A 13,447-nucleotide genomic window follows, 5' to 3' on the forward strand; every position below is an offset into this window, starting at 1 on the left:
CGCGAGTCATCCTTAATGCGGGGTCTCAGAAATGACTGGTGTCAGGCACTAATAGTAACTTACTATCGATTCATTATATTTCCTTCACTATTTTTTTAATATTATTTAATAAACTAAGAAATTCAGAAGTATCAAAACTTAGATACCATGGAATAAAGTGGTACGCAAATCTCTTAGTACTCAGTAGGTAAGAAACAGACTCACTTTTTATAGGAGATTCTGTTTAAACAATTTTCCGTGTATTACTTACCGCAGGCAGGGGATCCATCGTGCGTATGCTGTATATCACGCTCTCCGGCTCCACGGGCAAGTTGTGCAGGTACAGTTTCCCTCTCATCTTGTACACGGTGGCCGGCTTCAGGCCGGTGAGGCGGAACTCCAGGCGAGAGGTGGTGAGGATCTCGTCCGCCGGCGCGAACACTTGGGAGTACCAGTGTGCGATATCTTCGTCACTGAGAAATAAGTTATTTGTCAAAAAAGCATTTTTGATACAAGCTTTTATCGCTGACTGTACTGTTCTTTCCACAGGCAACTAATACTCATCGAGACAATTCTAATAATCCCAAACACAATTAGGTTGCGTTATTTTATCACAGAGTTCCAATAGCCACCTCCTGTCTCCATCATCAGATCAGCTGGAGGGTACCGTAATATTGCATTGTCACCCAACTTACATCTGTATGCAAATTTTCAGCTTCATTGGATTGGAAACCGGGAAGTGGGACAAATTTAACTTGCAAGATTTGAGTACAGACAGACTCACAGACAGACAACGGGACAGGTGAAACTAAATAATAGCTTGTATAAATATAAATAGAATAGGTTTGAGCGCTGAGCTTAATAATAAGAATTGCTACTAGGTTTCTTATGATGACACAAAATTGTACAAAAGTCAGAAAGTGAATGTGGCATTTCCTATAAAAAGGGACCTTATTTTCGATGGAGCTTACGTCATTATAAACGATGCTCCGATATCATGTGAAAATTTCAACTGTCTAGCTATCATGGTTCATGAGCTACAGCCTGGTGTCAGACAGACGGACAGTGGAGTCTTAGTAATGAGTGAGGTCTTGTATTTTTTGATCATTACAGTATTTCTATTAATTTAAATGTGTATTCATCATGTTTGTTTCCAGATTCAAATATTTACCGGTTTCCCATAAAATACGAAGCTGTAGGTAAGCACGCAGCGCGCTATGTCAGTCGGAGGCCAATGACAAGCCATGAGATGATAATGGTCGGTCAACGTTCTCCCTGTACATTTTTCAATTTTACCGCCTCTTTTTAGGAAGGAAAATGTTTGGTGAGACTAAATCAGCCGAAAATTACTCACGCTTTGTCAGTATATCTCAGGTCGACACTGCCGCGCAACCCAACGAGTACTGGAGGCAGGGCAAACAGCATCTTCACGCTGGTCGGCGAGTCCGACACCAGATTAATCACCGTCAGTTTCTTGTTCTCGTTGTTCGGCGGTACCGTGATTCCCGGTATTCCGGAGGGTAGAAGACCTGGAAATGAAATGTTTTTTAGCGTTACTTCTTGTACTTAGTTTCGGTGAAGAATTCAATTTGAACCCCTGTACCCAATGTAATTTTTGCCCCCTTTTGTATCGCCTATTTTAAGGTATAATTTAAAATGAAGGTGCAATGCATATGCTTTGAACTCAACGGTTGTCTGTTTATCTTCTCCAGCGATAAGCATCAAATAAAAAAAATCATGTGGTCCGCAGGTCCCGTAAACGTAACAAGGGTTTGAGTTTAGTCACCTAGACCTAATCACTACGTATAGTACGTAGTTGACCGTAAAATGAGGATTCGATATAAGCGGCTTTATTTTCATATTTTTACCTGGTGGTAGTCCGTTCACCAGCGGGTTGACAGGACGCTGCTGTATTATATGGTTCTGTCCATCATCCTCATCCGGGAAGTGGATCGAGGAATCCGGTGGCACCGTAGGCAGGAACGGCGCTTTTGGTATATGTGTCTGTGTGGAGCTTGGCATGTCTGATGACGGGGTTTGACCTGGAGGACATTTATTTATTTATGGCAATTGGCATTGTATTTAGTGAGACACCGACAAGATAAACAGCGAGTAATACTGAAAATACATAAGAAGGTAGGTACAAGATAAGCCTTTTTAGTATCTATTTACACACAATAAAGCTAATCTATTACACGAAGTTGGCTGTTAGACGCTAAAACGTTTATAGTTATTTTAAACTACGTAGGTAAGTTAAGTTACTTAAATTGTTAGTAGGAATTGTCTAAATTCACATTCCTTACTTTACTAAAAGAAGAAAGCTGAAATAATTTAGTTTGTTTTGAGTTTTAGTTGTTGAATATGTTCATGAGTGTTAAAAATGAAGAATGGGTTTTGTTAAAAAGTCTTGCCAAACTAGGTTGTAGTTTATTAGTAACGTCTCAAACTAGGGTCAGTCGTTTCAGAAGTCAGTCAGTAGCCTCAATACAGATACTAGAAGAATCTAACACCTGGCGAGGTCACTGACCTGCCCCGGGAAATCGGTTTCTGTCTGCTGATCGTTCTAGATTCCGATTCGCTTCTGATTCCACTTCCATCTGGCTTAGAAGATTCTCTAGGTCTAAAGCTGAATAACCTTTAGTTGGAGTATTAGTTTGATGGTTGAATAAGAACCACGGTTCATTCGTGCTGGGCACAGCTCTTAGTAGGACGTTTTCGTAAGGATTGGGCGATTTCGTTAATACGTGCATCTTAGTGTTTTGCTCCCAATGATTTTTGTCAGTCGCTGGTTTCGTAATAGGTACGCTCTGTAGTGCTGTCATGAATTTTCTATGTGCTCTGTCATATATATCTGGAAGTTTGTTTGTAGGAATTGGAAGGGCGAAACGCTCAGGATTGTGCATTGATACGTTGTGAACTGTTGATTTGAAATGTGAAACTGAGGGTGTGGGTGGGTGAACTTTCGGTTGTACGAAATTTTGTGTCAGGTCGGTCTTGATATTTTTAGCTGATGGCCTAACATTAGAAGCTGGCGTGAAATAAATTGGTTGTTGATGTTTAGAAAGATTTCCATTCTTGACGGGTTGTTTTTGTGGGATGACATTAGGGAGAGAATTGTGCATAGCTTTGTAAATAGGCTGTTTAGGAATGACAGGTTTGAGAGGGAAAAATGAATAACTGTTGTCAGTTATTTGTATGTCGGGATGTCTTCCGTTGTCTGGTTCCGAATTGTTGTTGAAGTCCATAGGTTCGGCGCTGTCAAGTGGAATGTGTAAGTGTTCAAAGTTGAAGACTGTGGTGTTTTCATTGAATTGACTGTAGTCATCGGGTTCTGTTATGTATTGTTTAAAGTTGAGGCGGCTGTAGGGGTCGCTGTCAGTGGGTTTGCTCTGTCGCGGTGGGAAAGCCTCGGTGATTGGCGGCGGCGTCGTGTCAGAATGTAAATCATCCCCCTTTTCAGCTGTAAGTAAAATTTATTAATAACAGACATCCTTAACAGCCAATAATGATAATTGGATTCTGCTATTTAAAGTGTACAATTAGTGATTGGTTGTTAACAATGTCTGATTATGATATGAATGATCATGCAAAAACAGCATTTTAAAAAGCATGCTTCAAGTGTTTCAAGACAGTTGTGATGGTGATGATTGATGATGTGATGTTTTTATCCATTCCGCTTAGGAGGCTTTTTCCAATGGTTGTAAAATTTGTGGTAGTAAGTAATCAGTATTTAATATTTTGCCGTGGGTGACAGCAATACTAATCTTACATCACTAATTACTGGCATAGGCATTATTAAAATTTTAGTTATTTTAGTTTAGTCTCAATAGCGTGACGTAGAGTTGACGTGTAATAATCTTAATAGATAGCTATGGTTTGCAGTCCACATTTATATAACGTTTATCAAATTATCCGGAACTGATTGATGGGTTCTTACTTTTATATTTGGACAGTGGCCTCATTTATTAATACTACATATGAATTGCTAATACGGCGACTGGAGCACAAGATTCACTCACGACGGCCTTATCGATAAAACCTAACCATAAGCCTTCAAACGCTAAGCTTACGTTAAAAGGAAGTGTATGTCTCAGTGGTAAACGTCTAGCGGGACTTCGAGCTTCCAAGTGATTTGAGCACTGAGGCCGTTCGCATACGTTTATATTTTGTTTAACGCCGAGCCAGATCTTAAACTCATTTTGGGCAAAGAGGACATTACCGCGTGGCACGCAGCTCCACTGCTGACAGCAGTAGTCGATGTTGACGGGCGCGGGGTGGAGCCGAGCGGGCAGCGCCTGCTCTGCGGGAGCACTAGCAGTCGAGGAGTAAGGACATTACAAAGCGGCACGCAGCCCCACGACGATGGAAATGTTGGCGGGCGCGGGGTGGTATTCGGGCAGGCAGCGCATATTCTGCGGGGGAGGGGGAGCACTAGCAGTCGAGTAAGGACATTACCGTGCGGAACGCAGCCCCACTGCTGGCAGCAGTCGTCAATGGAGATGTTGACGGGCGCGGGGTGGTGTCCGGGCGGGCAGCGCATGTTTTGCGGTGGCAGCGGCGGGAGGGGGGAGCACACCTCCTGGCAGTCTAGCTCTCCGTTCTCGCAGAAGCAGCGCTGCGAGCAGCCGGAGAGGCTGGTGGGTACGTCAGTCCAGTTCGGGATACTGGGAACAAAGAATTGAAGAAATTGTAAATCATAACTTTTTCCATTTTTCCTTTAATATAGAAATTTGGAGTATCGCTCGCAGACTGCTTGTTAAAAAATTGATTGTAAATCATGTTTAAAAAAAGACACAAAACCTTCTAATGGTCTTCATAAGCAGTTCTACTTCAACAAATGGTGCTTCCCGATAGCAAATGCTTGGATTGAATTCGATTATGACGGTTAAGAACATTTGAGGACTTACGGCACTCCATTATAATGGCATGTGCCGTCGCTGAGGCAGCGCGCGGCGCGCGGGCAGCAGTTGGGCGGCGTGGGCGGCGGGCTGGGCGCCCAGCGCACGCAGCCCTTGGACATCAGTTCGAGCCCCACGTGCGAGGGACACTCTAGGGCGGCGCACTCGCGGGTCTCGTCGCCCGTGCACTCGCAGAGCTCGGAGCAGCCGATGTGGAATTCATCACCTGGAAAAGTTGTAGGTATTTGTAGGTTAGTCGTAATATAGGTCTACTAAAATGTAGGTATTAGTCTTCCTTAGTTCGAAGATAAGAAGACAGTTGCTACCGCAAAAGTTACAGATAAGTTTTCGATCCCCGAGGACCCTGTGTTAAAACACGGTAAATTGTTATTGGTTATTCGTATTTTTTCACGACAAACAAGGCCGCCGCAAAGTCTTTACTTCCGGAAAAGATGTATACCTACCTACCTACTAGGATTTCTTTCTTATGAGAATATTTCTACAATCTGTTTTAAGTTATCTTGCAAAATATGTAAAGTTTATATCGATCGAATTTAAACTGTTGTGAGACATACTAACATTAAATCATTTTACGGTTCGGCCGGGTCGGTCGGTTTCCGAAACATGTCGCGCGAGTGACTAAAACAAGTGAGTCTAAACCGTAAAATGATTTAAGTTTATATCGAGTTAAATAAATAGGGAAAATTACTAAAAATTTTGCGTAGGGGGCGCTACTAGCACAAACAGTAAACCAACCGCCTTGGTGCATCAATGCCAAATTTAATCGACCCAAATAATCTGTGAAAACATGTCAAAAACTGTTTACGGCTTAGTATATATAAGTTAGTCTATAGTTTACGGTTTGTGCTAGTGCTGCACAGTACCGGCAAAACATGGCAGTAATACTCCCTATTGTTTGGTGACTTAATTAACCATCTAGAAGTACTATGAGATACTTACCAACTTCATAAAACTTGCCATTCTGATGGCACCCGATTTTCTCATTGACCTCAACCAATTCTTCAGGCGGCTCCTTCTGCCCCATATCCATCGAAGTTATCGTGAAATTAAACTTAGTTCCCGTCTCTTTCGTCTTCAGAATGTAGTCTTTTCCACCATCGAGGTTGAGGATCAAGTTCTCGTATTTAAGTTCTACGTCTTTGAAGGTAGCTCCTCCGTCATCGCTGAGAAGGAGATGAATGGGGTCTTCGCTGCTGTTGGAGTGCATTAGAGTCACTTGGACGCTGTTGTTTTGCAGGACCTTGATTGAACCAATAGGTTCAGTCAGCACTAGGGGACGCATGCTGGTAGTTGTTGAAGCTTCCTCAGTGAGGTTTTGTTTCTGAAAGGACAAGTAAGAATTATACTCTGGCTTGTCAGTAGAAAAGGGCAGCATATTTACAAAAATGTAGGTGCGAAGGGTTGTTCTCTCATAGAAAATTTGAACATCGCGCCTTTTTCTAATGACAACTTGGACATGAATGAATATTTTTAGTTGGACGATTAATATTATGTCTACGTGAATGATTCAAATTCCATTGTCCTATTTTGAAACTGTAGGCGTTCGGTAAAATTTATTTTGATCACTTGAAACGGTAATGCGATTAACTAACCCAAATAAGATTCCTTTTATCATGGTAATATATTGCAATCCGTTACGTATCTGGACTAGGTATGACCATGAATTGGAACTATCGGACGTGGATCGCCACATATTTTTAGCAGAATTGCAAGCAGGCAGTTTTGCTGAGGATGTCCTACCTAATAAGGTAGGTGTACCGTTCTAAAAAACGTTCTCCGCTTTAATATGGATAACGTTCTCGTTCGCGAATATATCTCATAGTAAACGGAAAATGTTCTTAAGAACGACACAAATATACCTAGGTAAGGGTAAGTAATGACTAATGAGCTACCAAAAATAACAGAACACACATGCATTATGTTCGCAGATGATGTAGCCCTCCTGTTTAAATGCCCTACAAGCAAAGACGATCTCAACACCAAAACAGATAAAACAATAGTCGATTGGCTGCAAGATCACAATCTGGAAATTAATAATAAGACAACGGAAGCCATCTTAATTAGACCCCATTAAAAACATCCCATAGGAGTAGATATAATATATATATAATTAGAGTTGCCATTGTCTTATGTTACATTTAATTATATTCTTTGTTATTGTTATTTTGTAATATTTATTAAAAACTTTAGTACTTAATATTAAAATACAACAAATTTGCTACACCCTGTTAGGGTTCATGTTTCACAAGTTACTTATTATGTTGTACATGAATACAAACATTTACCTCAGCCGTAGTTGTGGAATTAGTGACGTTATCAGTTTGGTCTTCGTGCACATCTTGAGATACATCACATACTTGCACCTCACAGCAAGCATCATTGGGATCTTGCACGTTGATGCACTTGTCCGATTGGGATAGAGGCGGACACCTGAGAAATATAATGAATTCAGAAAAGCACAACAGCAGACCTGTACATCTTACAATAACAACGCGTGAACAAGATTACGAACGGAAGGTAAAAGAGATCGAGACATATCTCCCACGCTGATGATCAATAAGTCGATCAAATCGACTTTCAACAAAGATTAACGGACTGGAACCAATAGGAAAACCTGAGATATTGCAATACAATTTTTACATTTTGAAAGAGTTTTCACGACTGCAGGGTCTGCAACATAGTCCAAGGAAATCCTGTGCATAAAGGTCCTTATAAAAGGTGGATAGGACCGTACTTTGACGCTCGATGAGGGAGACCTATGTCCAAAAGTGGACTAAGGCTAATAAATTCTTACCTCGGCTTGCAGGTGATGACCGAGTTCTTTTCACATGTGCAGCGTTGCTCGCAGCCCACGTTCCACGTGTTGCCCACGAGGTAGGTGTCGTTGCCGTACTTGCACACCTCCAGCTTGGTCACCTTCGTGTCTGCAGACAGGAAAACAAATGAACATCTTGTGAGTTTAAAAACTAGCCATGCTACTCTTTACTAAATGTCAGATCTTTGCTTAACGAAGTGCGTAAATAACTAACAATGGTATCTATAAAAATTAAGCATTGTTTGTTTTCTTAATATCGCTAATATAACAAAAAGAAAAGCGGAAGGCAGGATTTTGCGGAGGCTAGGATTTTCCAGAAGGATAACATCATCTAGCCCAAAACAAAAATTTTAAGACACATGGTAATTACAATACTGGAGAAATGTCATTATTCTAATTTAAAGGTGGTCTCTTTTATTTTTATTTATTTTCAATCATACGTTACGTCAACGCGGAACGCTCGTCGTTTTCAACCACCGCCCGCGGCGGACAGCGATCCGTGGTTCGCAGCGTCTGTATGGTGTGTTCGTAGATGTTCGGGAGCGGCGGGTGAGAACAACCTGGGACTAAGAATACCTGCCCTGCCAATCGGATAAGTTACCTCCGTTTCCAGTGGCGCATGCTATGATACTGCAGCACTCGTCAACAGGTGACTCGAAGCACAGCGGATCATTCAGAGTCCGGCCCCGGCGAATGTATGGATGTTTGCAGCGCGGGGAGCAATTGAATTTGCCGCTTGGCATGCACTCGCAGGTCTCTTCACACGAACGATCCACGTGGTCTCCTGCCTGGGAATAAGATACGTGGTTTTTGACGTTTTATAGGCTTCTTTGAATACCTAGCTGCGAGAATAATCGCAACATACAACACACTTGACAAGCTTGCTAAGCTTGACATAGTTAATACATAAAAAGACCTTTGGTATATGTACGTAAGCATTTTTTTTTTCGGTTTGGTACACCAACTATTGATACCTTATGTGATAATGGAAAGTTTCCATAATTGTCCAATTTTCAACACAGTCAGTTCAGTGTTGGGCAAGGTCTCATTTTTGGTATGGAAAGATATTTTTTAGTTTTTAAATGGAAACGTTTTTGATTCTGACTTCTACCTACATATGTACATATATACGAGTATGTACTTAGGTATATGTACCTATTACACAGGTGTATTACGAAATATACTTAGTATTTCCATTGAAATTTGCGGCACTACGTCAGCTTTTAACTAACAGCTAATAAACGGCTATCAGTCATAACAAGTCATAGTCATAATATTAAACTAACCTTATAATTAATTCCATTTTCAACGCACATTGTCTCTCCTTCCTCCTTCCCTTCATCAGAATGATCTGTCAAAATCGCAGGATGGAACGGTGCTTGCAGATTTGAGTAAAACTTATCAGGCAAATCTTTAAAAGACTTAGGAACATCTAGTTTTGTGGGATCAAATTCATCTTCGCCATCTAAAGTTACATCGCTAAGATCAGTCATCTTAGTACTATTATGTAGTGTGAAGGCGAAATTCTTTAGTTCATCTACGTTTAGATTTAGTAGTCTTCCTTTTGGTTTCAGGCTGGGTGATTCGATCGTGGTCGTATCATCTTCCGTAGTGGTTTCTATTTCTGGTTGTGGTGTGGGAGGAGCTGTTGATCTTGTGGGGGGCGCTGTAGCTGTGGTCGTGTGGGAGGGTGGTTCGGTGACATATTCTACCGTTGTTTCGGTTTGAGATGCTGCCACTACTTCATCTTCTTCTCCTGTTAGTCTACCTGGAGAGAAAAAAGGTAACGAATTAGAATAATTACTTTAATTAGAACAAAAAGTAGAAAATTTATAGTAGCTTTAAAGTGTATACGTAAATACTTTACTTAGACGTAAATAACAATTACTATTGTGATGTGAAAAAATTAGCCGCCTGCATCAGCGAAACTATACGAACGTTATAACAACATGTATGTCTTCATATCTAAGAGTTAGAAATTTCAACACAGAATATCAATAAAGAAATGCAAGTCAAAGAAAACAATGCAAAAAAGAACTTTTGTAGTTCATCATAAACCGTTTCGCTATTATGCATACAGCTGCAAAAAGCATATCAAAAATCGTCTCCATTTGATTATTCCAACATAGTTCTGAAAACTGGAGCAAGGTTAGTAGGGGAGAGGAACCTGCACATCAAAGATACGTACAATGCAATTTAAAACCTTATGAATATGTAATAAAGGCTTTGACTTATAGTGATCGGAAATTACTCGATCGAATCCGTTAACGGATTCCAATCGTAACTGTCTTGTAAAGTTCGATCGGAACCTCACAAACAAACATAAATTTGCCGACGTAGAAACGTAAATTGAAACGTTCTCGTTCTTGCGCACTTTGTAATAGGGATTTTTTACGATTCACGATGTGCGTAAATATGTTAGTTTTCTTATACGATTCCGAAACGTAGACAAAACAACGACTTTTTGAGCGTGAGAATCGCATTTCGTGATTGAACTTAATTGGAATAATACTCAAAGAGCAATAAGTGCGTGGTCAGTAGAGCGCAAAACAAAAGAGTACCGGCTATGGAGGTTAAAAATGGGATTTAAATAGTATAGGTAATTAGGTAATTTTCCATAACGCGAAAAATAGAACTTCAGCTAAATTGGACAATGTGTGACAACGGGTGCGTATTTTATTTGTTACAATACTCGTAGGTATCACTGGTGGTAAATAACTGTGTTGAAACAATGTAGATCAACAATGTTTATCACCAGACATGTTTTATTATTCATGCATTCCAATAATTATTTGTCACGTGTCAAAGAATGAAATGATGCTAATAACATTAGGTAAATTGTAAATAACCAAAAAAACATATTCTAGCCCTAGTCAAAAAGGGTACAAGTCTCGCGCAGCTTGGATGTAAAAGGGTATAAGTGTTAGGTGGATGTTACACCCTTTTACAGCGATTTTCGTCAATACAGAAGTGTAATATGACTAATATGTATATGCAGTTAATATTTTAAAATTAAACTTTTCCTCTTAATTAGGTAAAGCAAAGCAAATTCGCTAAAACAATACCGCAACACCTGCATACATTTACATAATAAGAGCTCGTTCCCACTATGTCGGATGTCGGAACGATTTTTCATCGGGTGTCGTAGCGGCAGAACATTTTATATGAAGCTATTCACACACGAACGACAACGATTTTGTATCGGATCCGACATAAAATATCGTGAGTTTTGTCAGCCCTCCGTCCGGAAAAAAATCGTGTCGGCGGCGCTGTTCACATGATGTCGGGTGTCGGACCGACCCCGCCCGCGCCGCACCCCCTGTGCCTCCCGCGCGTCAAATGAGAACCTCAAATGGCACCAGCTGCGGTCGTGGCCGACAGCCGACTAGTGTGAACAGAGGCACCGACACCCGATTAAAAATCGTCCCGACAGCCGACTAGTGTGAACAGAGGCGCCGACACCCGATTAAAAGTCGTCCCGACATCCGACATAGTGGGAACGAGCTCTTATGGTTACACATGAGTTCACGAACCAGGCGGCCCTAACATCTCGATATTAATACAAGATATGTGACATGCATACTACTGCATACGTTGCATAGGAGTGCAGGCTATGCTTAACTCGTACCATCGGTTCACGTGTCATCGAGTTAACGTGTATTGGTAAAGACCCAAGTTTTTGAGGTCTTTGCCACAAGAAAAAAGTCAAATTTTAGACCGCACTCGCACAAAAATAAAGTTGTCTTACATAGTATACGCGCGCTGCGCATACTAACTAGCCTAAATTCTGATTGTGAAACCTAAATGTTTGTATGACTAAATAAATCAAATACCTATGTCAAATCCGGTCGAAGACGCCCAGAACTTACTAAAATTAGGTATATAGGTACCTTTATTTGGCAAATACGGTCAGCAGCAGAACATGCTAAGCAGCCGAAGTGTTCAAAGTGAACTTAACACGAGTTTATTATTAAAAGAATAAGGGTGTGTACACGTCATTATGAACACCTTACCCGCTTAGCAACTTCTGCTGCTGACTGTAGCTTTGACTCCAAAAAAGGGCGAATTTAATACGAAAACGTAATTTTTCACGCTCGGGTGCAGGTAGGTAGTAGGTACTCGGATGCCCTAAGGTGGCGACCTCAAACCGACCGAATGTGGGTTAGCTCAAACAACCGCAGACCGGTTCTGTAAGGGCCGGCGCACACCGCCGCTGCCGGTTTTTCTAATAGCCGATAGGTTAAGTACAATCTAGAATTGGCAATAACGCAGCTATAGCGTACAGAGCATTTCAACGGGTAGATACTTAGTTCAATAAGTTTTCTCTATCCCTCCTGTATATTTTTGATATTCTGCTGGGCGTTCTGTTACCCCAGGCCATGCCTGGTGGGAACCGCCAGAAAATATAATCAAATCACGATACCACGATAGCAGCGTCTACTTAATAATTCTTTATTCAGTACTTACACATAGATCATACACAATAGCATAGGTATCTAGTCATCAACTAAATTACGTCGCGCCCTTATATAACATATTTTATATACCTAACAAAGGCAATCTTATATCATGTTGATTTTGCAAAAAGACATATACCTACATGTTTTTTTTATATTTACCTATTTATAATTACCTAATAATTATGGCCTAAAGAATAAAAATAATTTACATACAGAATTAGTTATGATTTCTTACCTTATTGTTATTCCCAACATCTCCAGAGGCCCAACGGGTCTTCTAAATATGTGTTTCTTCTTTATTAGAGGCGATATTTTGCTTAAAAGTTCTTCAAAACACGGCACAGACATTCGAAAATTGTTATGAAATTTATTTTCAGTCATCTTCAATGCCTCGTTTTTTCTTTTGAAATGATATCCATCTTCATTCATGACATGAAGACATGGGTTTACCCAAAATTTTCTTTTCAATTGATTCTTATTTCTGCGCCTTCTTAATAACAGCCAAACACTGGTAGTCAAATTCTTACATGTGGCCAGGCCCTAACTAGCTAAACCGAAAAGACTGCATGCGTCTTACATTTTATTTTCACATGTATTTTTTAAAGAATACTTCTCAAATAATTTCCCATCAGGTAGGCCAACGGTTGGTTGGCCAGGCCAACCACACCATTATACAAGTACACAGTAAAAAAAAATCAGCACAAACGTTTCTAATGCTCTATTTATTTGGATAAGTATTAGTTACAGCGGTGTGGTTCGTTTAATTCACATTAAGCTTGACGAATCAACAACGAAATCTAAACGAGTGCAGTCACGAGACGACGCGTTAACCTGTTTATTGTACAATCAGCCCCATTCTTAGAACCTTATCGATTATAAAATAGCAATATAAGAAACGGTATTCTAATTCTAAATAATGTTCTGAAAATTGATATGTGCATTATTCGCTTTTACTTATATACGAAGTTACGAACGCTTCAAGTGCGAAATGCATTTCCACCAAATTTCCACTCGGAACTTGGTAATCGCAATCGCACTCTAAAAAAAGAGTTCATATCTTAACTGAATCTTACATAATTATCGCTTTAGTTGAAGAAATAAACACTCATACGTCTATGGATGGAGCCGAGACCTACGCCTGCGCCCTATGACCGACAACAATGTTTGACCATACTCTGAGGGTTGAATACGTGGGTCAATACTTAACGTATACGTGTATTTTGAATCTGACATATTAATTATTATTATTGTATTCATTATTTAAATTTATTGGA

At 40.3% G+C, this 13,447-nt stretch overlaps 1 protein-coding gene across 1 annotated transcript in view; it reads right to left on the reverse strand.

Annotated features, from left to right (window-relative positions):
• The window catches only part of LOC134748236 (putative epidermal cell surface receptor), an 88,229-nt gene that overhangs the window by 6,677 nt on the left and 68,105 nt on the right, over window positions 1–13,447 (reverse strand). The window contains exons 3-12 of the mRNA XM_063682956.1: window positions 9,000–9,477; window positions 8,315–8,501; window positions 7,693–7,822; window positions 7,184–7,328; window positions 5,838–6,219; window positions 4,887–5,103; window positions 4,435–4,643; window positions 1,848–2,021; window positions 1,334–1,508; window positions 251–452 (exon numbers count right to left, since the gene is read on the reverse strand). Coding sequence (XP_063539026.1) covers window positions 251–452; window positions 1,334–1,508; window positions 1,848–2,021; window positions 4,435–4,643; window positions 4,887–5,103; window positions 5,838–6,219; window positions 7,184–7,328; window positions 7,693–7,822; window positions 8,315–8,501; window positions 9,000–9,477 — 2,299 coding nt within the window. The remainder of the gene's footprint in view (window positions 1–250; window positions 453–1,333; window positions 1,509–1,847; window positions 2,022–4,434; window positions 4,644–4,886; window positions 5,104–5,837; window positions 6,220–7,183; window positions 7,329–7,692; window positions 7,823–8,314; window positions 8,502–8,999; window positions 9,478–13,447) is intronic.

Source organism: Cydia strobilella, chromosome 16, assembly GCF_947568885.1.
Source record: "Cydia strobilella chromosome 16, ilCydStro3.1, whole genome shotgun sequence".
NCBI classification, from domain to species: domain Eukaryota; kingdom Metazoa; phylum Arthropoda; class Insecta; order Lepidoptera; family Tortricidae; genus Cydia; species Cydia strobilella.